Below are 10,000 nucleotides of genomic sequence, written 5' to 3' on the forward strand. Positions count from 1 at the left end.
CAAGGTAGGTTTTGTATTAATTTATATTTCATCAAATTTGTTGGCCAAAACCTTATTTACTAAATGTAGGTAGCAGACAAGATGACAAAAGATACTTTTGAAGCTGATTTTCTCTCTTTAAAGCCTGTTTGAGCCAAACACTAGAGCTCTCAAAATTACCAATTTTGCAATTTTTTGCAATTTGTCCCAGGTGTCTTCAGCACCCATGGCCAAAATATAGTTTTCCCCAAATTGATTTTATGATATTTAGAAACGTCAATATCTGCGTAATCTCTGCTGCTAATTTGGTTTATGTAGAAAGAGCACTTTCGGAGAAATTAGGAATATGGTTGTGCTTGTTTTTCCTGCTTGTCTAAATGGCTGACAGGGAACATAGTAAGACGAGCATTTTCTTCTTGTTTATAAAACCCAAATTATTGTAACGGCAAATTTTATAAACTGGAAGAGTGCCTTTACCATCTGTATGAATTTCATTTGAATTGGTTCACATCCACCCGAGAACCAAACTCGTTTACTTTTACTTTTTGAGAATGGAACTTTTGCTCAAAACATGGTCTCAAGGCCGACGTCATCGAGTGCGGTTACCATGGCGACGATACATCTGCCGATCCAAATATGGTTGTTTTTGTTTATCCCTTAAGGTAACCTACCTCCACACAAAAATTGAAGGGGGGTTAAAATTTTTCATTTCCAACTTTGCTTCACTTTCCTGGAGAATTGCTCTTAAAACTTACAACCTTGCAGGAGCTTTTCTAATCATTGACCTGAGTGCCATTTCATTTAATGCCAACTCATAACATCCACCTACAGGAGGTTAACATCTACCTAAGGGAGGTACAGTGGCTCACAGTGTACATTTTATAACTTATGTATTATAGAAGTCAATTCATAGGCATAGAAGCTTACTCTCTAGCAGGGAAACTTGGGATCATAAGGAGCTTTTCTATCATTGACTTGAATTTCATAAATATTTTCATTTTTACCAACTCATAACATCCGCCTAATAGGAGGTAAACATCTACCTAAGGGAGGTTATGGTATTGTAATAAGGAAGGATGGACTTGAAGAAAGCTTACGAATCTTAAGGGGCTTTTGCATTTCGTGAACATGCCGTTTTAGAATAAATTTATTTATAAAGAATTATTATTATTATTATTATTATTATTATTATTATTATTATTATTATTATTATTATTATTATTATTTGAAAAGCCTTTTAATCCCACTAGAATGAGATTAATGAGAGTTTTCTCATTTTTTTATTTACACTCATAACATGGAATATAATATATTATTATCAAATTTTTTTTTTTTTTTTGGCAACACACTGACCTATGCTGGGCCATTTATATTCATCTAATGAAACAATTTTACAGTCACAAAGATTTGCTGTGAGAGGTGTTATGGGTTTAAATAGAAAAAAATGCAGGTGCATTAAAATAGCATAATAGCTGTTATGATGATTAAAGGCAATTGTTTTCTTGTTGTTGTTGTCGTTTTTTCTTGGTTGACCCCATCAACCTGTAATTTCCACATTAAATTTTGCTAGAAGTGACTGTTTATGACTGTCCCTGGTGAAAAACCTCACAGGATCTTCAAGGATCTTTAAAGATCTTCAAAGACCTGTCAAAGATCTTTAAAGATAAAGATCCTCAAAGGATCCTTATAGGATCTTTGAAGATCCTCCAAAGATCTTCAAAGATCCTGCATATGCAAGATCTTGTTATACTATCTGCAAAGATCCTCAAGGAATTGGCAAGGATCTTGCAAGGATCTTACAAAGATCCTTGCAAAGATTCCTGCAAAGATCTTTGCAAGGATCCTTCAAGATCCTCAAAGATTTGATGAGGATCTTTGAAGAATCTTACAAAGATCCTTTTAAAGATCTTGCAAAGATCTTTGCCAGGATCCTCAAGGATTTAATGAGGATCTTTAAAGAATCTTAGAAAGATCCTGCAAAGATCTTTGCCAGGATCCTCAAGGATTTAATGAGGATCTTTGAAGAATCTTTAAAAGATCCTTTCAAAGATCTTGCAAGAGATCTTTGCCAAAATCTTCAACAATTTAATAAGGATCCTTCGAAGATCCTGTAAAGATCTTTGTCCGGATCCTCAGGGCTCCTAAAGGATTTTTAAATTAAGCTGAATTATCTTTGACGGATCTTAAAAGGATCCTTGATAGTAAGGATCTTGCAAAGACCTTTGCCAGGATCCTTCATGAGCTTCAAGGATTTAATGAGGATGTTTGCAAGACCTCTATGATAAATAGAAAAAAAAGGTGATGGAAAATAAAAGGCCATTACACTTGCAATTACAGTGTAGGCATTTGGTAATTTATTTTATTAATCAATAAGACCGTTTATTCAAATACACTTCGCAGTCCAAAGACTGAATTGCGTGTACAAATAATTAAATTGTATGAGACTGAAAAATATAAATATATATACAAAATTTACAAAAAATTTAATAATTACAGGTAACATATAATAAAGAAGAATGCATAGAACTCTGCGAGAGGAAAAAGGACATTATTTAAAAAACTACATACTACTACTAATGACTAATAATAAAAGAGTTCTTTTAACGATTGGTCTTGCACACCGGAATTATAAAACGGTTATTGCTCCTAAGCTTGTGGGATGAAAGGGCAGGTGGAGGCAGCAAATTTGAGCGTTTGTGGTTTCTTGATGAAGATATAGAGTTAAAATAGTTTGTTCGAAAGAAAGTCACACAGATCTGCCCGCTTTAGTAACAAATACATTTGTCAATTAAGAATGAAAATTTCTGTTTCTACTGAGTTTGAGCTTCCAGAGTAAATAAGTATACCTTAAAGGTGTTGGAAAGTACAGACTTTTGACTAAAACTCTGAAAGTTGCAATAATGCAATGTCATCAATACTGCTGGTTTTTTGCTCGGAACTATTGCTTGGATGTCTCAGAGAAACGGGTACGTGGAATATGGAATTTCGTTTTGGCAATTTAAATTTGTGATATGTTGCACCAAGATTCCTGCTTTATATGGCTTCCCACCAAAGGATATAATTCAATAGACAAATAAATAAGTTTACTCAGCTGATTGTCTGATCAGTGCTTGTCATGCAGCATGATAGTGTCTTAGTGATACTCAGACTCAGTAATTCATTCTTATAAATAAAGAGTGATTTCCAATAGCTAAAAGTTTGCTCACAGTCTTCATCAAATGATTACCCTGTCGCTTTCTTGCACAATACTTCTTTTATAAAGGAAACAAGGAAACCACCGGGCCAAGAGCGGCAGCCATCTTGGATTTCCATCAGACTTGGAAGACTGGGCACGAGCAAAGCCAAATTTGGTCAGCAGCTATACACTGCAGGCTCGCAGAAAGACCGTTTCTTTTGGATTTTAGCAGGACTCAAGAAAACAAGGCACATTTCCTCGGTTTTATCTTCTTTTAAGCTAGAAAATGATGGCTTTAAGCAACAAATCGTGGACAACTACTTTTTTAGAAACAGGTAGGCTTTAATATCAATGATTTTGATAAGAGACTGGCTTGAAAATGTGATGCACAATTCAACCAAATGAATGCATGTGCTTCTGTGAATTTAGCTACAAATTCATCTGATCTCGGTTGTCGAGGTAGCCATTTCCTATTTATTTTTAAAATAAAACATTTACAAACGTTTTTATGGGGTAAGTTTGTAGTTGTAGCGCTAGTTGAAATGAACAATCAGATGATTATAGTTGTACTGAGAATCAATTGCAAGCTTTATTTGTGTGGTGACTTATTCGATCGAGTATAACATTACTTTAATTTGCCTGTGATTTGATTAAGGTTGAAGGTCATTTGGTGGAGTATTATAATGCCCACATGTACAATAATATAGCACCATCAGTTAAAAACGAATGTGAACACTGTAATCACACAGAAGAACTGACTAAAGTGCATGATTTTTTCTCTTTTTGCTGTAGATCTTCAACTCAATGTTGTTGTCAAGGCCGATACCCAAGACTGCAGCTTCAGAGTGTGTGAAGTCACCAAATCCTGCTCAATAAGCTAAGTCACTTGTAAGCAGGGGAGCCTATTTTTAACTGATTTAGTATGGTTATGAATTGTGACTTCTACTACTATGTATACTACTCAGGAACAATGAAAAAATAAAAACTTTTGTAACTTTGAGCCTTGAATTCATTACTTGATGTTTGATAGTTTAATAGAAAATTAGAGGGTCAAATTGTTTTGGTCATGTAAATTACAAGCAAATTGGTACTTTTTTGTCTTTTAGCACTGTGCTTGCACAATTATTATGCCTATCAAATTTTTATAGTAGCACAACATTTGCTGATGTTGTGATTGCACTGTTTTGTTACATTATTCATTATCTAGAATATAGTTATTCCACATTTTGTGGGTCATCACGAGGGAAAAACTACAATTTTTCTGAGCCACTATAAATGTGTTAAAGTTGTGCAGACAAGGCAGTAACTTTTAAGTTTTGTTAAAGGCTGATAATTTAGAGAGGGATTTTGACTTGCACTAATGTTGTGAACAACATCTGTTGAAATTTGTTGCACTGTGTAGCCTTGTCATTAGAACTTTTGTACATAATCAGAGCTTGCTATAAGTTATTGTTTTTCTGTTATTATGTTTTCTTGTACAAACGTTTTCACTGGCAATTGTCAAACCAAATTTTAGAATAAAAATTATTACAGTTTCTTGTACATTAACATTAGGATCGTGATCACCCAGGCTTCTTGTTGTAGTCAAAATTTTGTCCATCATGGTTGAGGTAAAATATCCATCTGCTGAATATTATTCTTTCACAATACATATTAAAAGTTATGTTTCTATTTCTGATTTTATTTACACAAGTTATTTTGTATTGATTTAGCATTGTAGACCTACATTTATATACAAATAAATTCCTAAATCTTAACTAAAACAAGTTAGGGATTGTTCAATAAAATTATCCCTTTAATGACATGCAGATGTTCTTTTTCATCTACATACTACATGTACATTCTCAACAGCTTATTCTGAGACTCACCGGAAATTTCAGTCACAAATGTTTTTGTGATTTTGGAAAGTTCAAAGTAGTACAAGATCTTGAAAAGGTTCATTCAAGATCCTTGAAGATCTTTTGCAAGATTATTGAAGATCTTCAAAGATCTTGGCAAGAGCTGCAAAGGATCCTGTAGGATCCTTGAAGATCTTTAGCAAGGTTATTGAAGATCCTCAAAGATCTTGAAAAGGTCTGCAAGGGATCCTTGAAAATCCTTTTAAGATCTTTGGCGACATAATTGAAGATCCTCAAAGATCTTGGCAAGAGCTGCAAAGGATCCTGTAGGATCCTTGAAGATCTTTAGCAAGGTTATTGAAGATCCTCAAAGATCTTGAAAAGGTCTGCAAAGGATCCTTGAAAATCCTTTTAAGATCTTTGGCGACATAATTGAAGATCCTCAAAGATCTTGGCAAGTTCTGCAAAGGATCTTTGCAGATCCTCAAAGATCCTGGCAAGATCTGCAAAGGATCCTTAAAGATCTTGACAAGATCTTGGCAAGATCTGCAAGGATCCTTAAGGATCTTTGAGGATCCTCAAAGATCTTGGCCAAGATCTTCAAGGATCTTGGCAAGAAAGTTGAGGATCCTTAAGGATCTTGGCAAGGATTTTTGAGGATCCTTAAAGATCTTTGCAAGATTGTTAAAGGATCCTTAAAGATCTTCATAAGGATCCTCGAAGATCTTCATGAAGATCTTTGAGGATCTTTAAAGATCCTCAAAAGAATTTCACCAGGGGTTGAAATGATAGATCATTTTTAAAAATATAACCCTTATTATGTCAGAATTTATTTTAATTTAATTTGTGATCACTTACAAGAGGTTTGACTGTTTGACTGTTTACTACAGTACATTAACAATATTGGTTTTATTTTATTTCTTTTCAGAATGCAATACTTAAACTATGCAGACCGCTGAAGAAACTGCTATTTAAAGACACCTATGACTCATCAATTCCTCAAAAGACATTGTGTACAACAGATGTTGTTGAACTGTTATTGTCAAGCTTGACCTCTCGTCATATGGCAAAATTATGTAAAATTTGATATTCAAGTTTGTAGGGTTAATTGACGGAGGATCTCCCATATAATGATGGATTGGATGCAAATGGTCATAATTTTGTTCCTCTGTGGCAGGAAATTGTGTAGATTGGTATATATGTACCACTTGGAGTGCAAAGATACAAAATGACCAACATTTTTAAGTAATGTTTAATTGGAAGAAAGATTCTTAGTCCTTTCTAGAACTTAAGGACGGTGCCTACTATTGTTACTGCGCATACGTTCTGTGCATCTGGAGATACTCGGGTTTCCTATGGGTGGTGCCTACTATTACAGGGATATTTTTGCGCACTTTAAAACTATGCGGAGAAAGCAGAATTTAGCAAGTGATTTTGGCATCCAAAAAGAAAATTGGGGGGAAATCATGCATTTTTCAGAGATAATAAAGCTTCAATTTGGAAAAAAGTGCCATACATTGCTTTGTATTTTGCTGCTTTTTAGAATAATAAAAAATTGTTGCTTGGTTATCTCTAAAAAATGCGTGGCTACCCCCTGTTGGAGACTGAAGCTAATTGTGTTTTGTGTGAGATTTGATTATTTCAGCATTTGAGTAATTGTTGTTATCGTGAAATAAGATCGTTTGTGGGGTGATTCGAAGGAACCAATCATTAGTAGCCTTTTGATAGACGCCGGAAATCGCTACGTGATCCAGGACGCTTTTTGTACTGTACAAATAGTAGTGTCAAAATGTTACTTTTTAGAACGCGTGTGAGTTGAGAAACGGTGACTAGCTGTGAGATCAAATTAGTTGAATAAATCCTTTAAAACCAAACGTGAGTGGTGGAGAACACTGTTTATCTTGGAGGCGAACATTCTCCACACCCCAATTTCCTTAAATTTGGCTTTCAATACCCGCTACCAAGATCTGCTTTTCCCGCATAGTGATAAACGGTGCAAAAATACTTCGCTATTAGTAGGCACCGTCCTTAACCCTTTCCTGCCCGAGGGAAATGTAGAATTTTCTAAATCGTTAACTATGAACTGGGAGACCACATGTGATATACCATTTAAAAGGTATTTTCTGGGGTGTGCTATAAATCACACCAACAGAGATGGAGGAGGTCAGATATTAGAGTGAGAAAAGTCCAAAACGAAAGAAGAAAAACATTGAAAATTTTCCTATTCGTTGTATTTACTGGGTATCCCTCTAAACTATAGCTTAATGTACAGCTCTTAGAACATTGCTTGTTGTAAGATATCAACTGGGCCCTTAACGTACAAAGGAAAAAAAATCCAAAAGTTTGAGGGGTGGTAAATCAAGTCTCATAGAGGAGGGGGGCATGATTTTATGCCTTCAATTTGTAGATCTTTCCAAGATCTTTTGGTTGTGCAAATTTCACACAAATTGACCAAATACTGAGCCCATAATTGCATCTTGTGCCATATGGCACTCTTGGGCAGGAAAGGGTTAAGCAGTTGTGAAAAGAAATCCCAAAAAAAATACTGAGGGTCTTTCTTCTACTTAATCTTTCACCTGATATTGAAATGTATCTTTCAAATATCCATATGCAATTATTACAGTTATGGTTGCTAATCTTTATGGCTATTGAGTCAAAAAGATATGACATAAAGAGCTATTATTTTGTAAGTCAACAAATCTGTACCTCAAGTAAAGGTCAAAATGAAATTGAGCCATGCCATGAACCTTTGAGTGTGCTTTTCAAAAGATCGAAATCACCACCCCTAAATGTTTTCATTTTCATGTTTTAAGCTCATGACGTGTCATTTGTTATCAAGTAAGCTCTATGCTTCTAAATTTGGGTGGAACTTTGTCATGAGTTGGAGAACAAGTCAAATTTGAACAAAAAATAAATGCCTTGTCCCCCCCCCCCCCCCCCTCCCTCCCACATGGCATTTGACCATGTACCATGCCTGGGAAGAAGGGAATTGAATTTGGCTGGGGTAGAGAAATTGAACTGAATTTACACTGTACCTTTAGCATTGGAGAATTTGGACTTTTCTCTTTTTTTTTTTCTTCTTTTTGAATACAATAATTATTGAACAACTGAGACAATATAATATATAATGCTCTTTATTCATGAGGATAGTACAAGAGAGTGCATGGTAATAAGTAATACCTGTAAATCGATATTGAGATGCCGAAGCCGGGGGCTTATATGGCACAATTCATACAGGAGATTGGTCAAAATGGTGCAATTACTTTACAGTTTACAAATAAATAAATAAATAAATAAATAGATAAATATTAATGTTAATAATAGTGGTGATAATAATAATAATAATAATAATAATAATAACTGAAATGAAAAAAAAAGTTAAATAAATAACAAATAAAATATTAAATTAAGCTAAGCCGTGTATACGAGAGTTCAAAAGGACATGAATTCAGAATTTGATTGGAAGTAATCTCTAAGTTTTTGTCTTCAATTCGAGATAGTAAGCGAATAACCTAAATCAAGAGGGTTGTCATTCCAAATTTGAGGGCCTTGTGCATGAAGTGCAAAAGCCCCTTAAAATTCATAAGCTTTCTTCAAGTCAATTCTTCCCTATTATAATACATACTTCCATGGTGCTATAAACATCATGACCTCCCTCAGGTAGATGTTTACCTCCTGTATAGGTAGGTGGAATTGTTATCACTTGGTAAAAATAAAATGAAATTCAAGTCAATGATTAAAAAAGCTCCTTATGATCCCAAGTTTCCCTGCTGAAGAGTAAGCTTCTATGCGTATGAATTGAGTACACAATGCCTTTGGTGGAATTAATGAGTCATAGGTGTCTTTGAAGTAGCTGTTTCTTCAGCGGTCTGTGCAGTTTAAGTATTGCATTCTGAAAAGAAATAAAATAAAGCCAATATTGTTAATGTACTGTAGTAAGCAATGAGAGAGTAATGTACAATCGTCTTTTAAGGTTTCTTAATAATCATAACATTCTCTCTGACAATCAGTATGGTTTTCGCAAGCATCACTCTACGGCTAGCGCTTATGCTCTTACTTGTTTATATGACAAAATCTCTTCCGCCATTGACAATAAGGAAGGCACAGTTGGTATTTTTATAGACTTGTCCAAGGCCTTTGACACCGTTGATCATAACATTTTGATTTCAAAATTAGAGCATTATGGTGTTCGTTGCACTTCACTTAGAGGGTTCGAAAGCTATCTAAGCAATAGACAACTATATGTGGAATTTAATGGTGTCAGTTCGGAGTCTTGCGAAATTAAGTGCGGGTTGCCTCAGGGTTCTATACTAGGTCCCCTACTCTTTCTACTCTATACAAATGATCTGTGTAACGTGTCAAAGGTCGTGGATTTTATTCTTTTTGCAGATGATACAAACATATTTTTCTCCCACAAAGATTTTAACTTGCTTCCTGGAATCTTGAATTCTGAAATGCTTAAATTAACTCAATGGTGTCGAGCAAACAAGCTGTCCATTAACTTTAAAAAATCAAATTTTATGGTTTTTAGACCACCCCAAAGGAGGAAAACACTTGATATATCTATTCAAATTGACAACAATGCAATTCAACGTGTGAAAGAGACAGTATTTTTAGGTGTTATCCTCGATGAGCATTTGTCATGGAAGCCTCACATTCTTAGTGTTTCTAGAAAAATATCAAAATCAATAGGTATTACTTATAAGTCTAGTTTTTGCCTTCCCAAAACCTCCTTACGCTCCTTGTACTATAGTCTAGTTCACCCTTACTTAATTTATTGTGTTTCTGTGTGGGGATCGACATTCAGTCTAATTTAAATCGGATTATTGTTCTGCAAAAGAAGATAATCAGAATAATATCTAAAGTTTCTTTTGATGCTCATACTGGTGTTCTTTTTAAAGAACAGGAGATTTTAATATTCTCTGACATTTATTTATACCAAAATAATAGGTAAATTTATGTATCTTTTTAAAAGAAGCTTACTTCCAAATTATTTTCGCGATATGTT

The 10,000-nt window shown here is 34.5% G+C and overlaps 2 protein-coding genes and 1 long non-coding RNA gene across 3 annotated transcripts in view; 1 reads left to right on the forward strand and 2 right to left on the reverse strand.

Moving 5' to 3' along the window:
• LOC146459299 (uncharacterized) overlaps positions 1–6,425 on the forward strand; it is a 9,616-nt gene extending 3,191 nt beyond the window's left edge. The window contains exon 2 of the mRNA XM_085089665.1: positions 5,921–6,425. Coding sequence (XP_084945791.1) covers positions 5,921–6,079 — 159 coding nt within the window. The 3' untranslated portion in view covers positions 6,080–6,425. The remainder of the gene's footprint in view (positions 1–5,920) is intronic.
• Positions 1–10,000, reverse strand: part of LOC146459298 (uncharacterized) — a 64,120-nt gene that overhangs the window by 16,632 nt on the left and 37,488 nt on the right. The window lies entirely within an intron of this gene.
• LOC146459300 (uncharacterized) overlaps positions 8,811–10,000 on the reverse strand; it is a 4,426-nt gene continuing 3,236 nt past the window's right edge. The window contains exon 2 of the long non-coding RNA XR_014857975.1: positions 8,811–8,884. This is a non-coding gene — a long non-coding RNA (uncharacterized LOC146459300). The remainder of the gene's footprint in view (positions 8,885–10,000) is intronic.

The sequence above is a fragment of the Pavona decussata genome, unplaced genomic scaffold (genome assembly GCF_977016875.1).
Source record: "Pavona decussata unplaced genomic scaffold, jaPavDecu1.1 SCAFFOLD_220, whole genome shotgun sequence".
Classification (NCBI taxonomy): domain Eukaryota; kingdom Metazoa; phylum Cnidaria; class Anthozoa; order Scleractinia; family Agariciidae; genus Pavona; species Pavona decussata.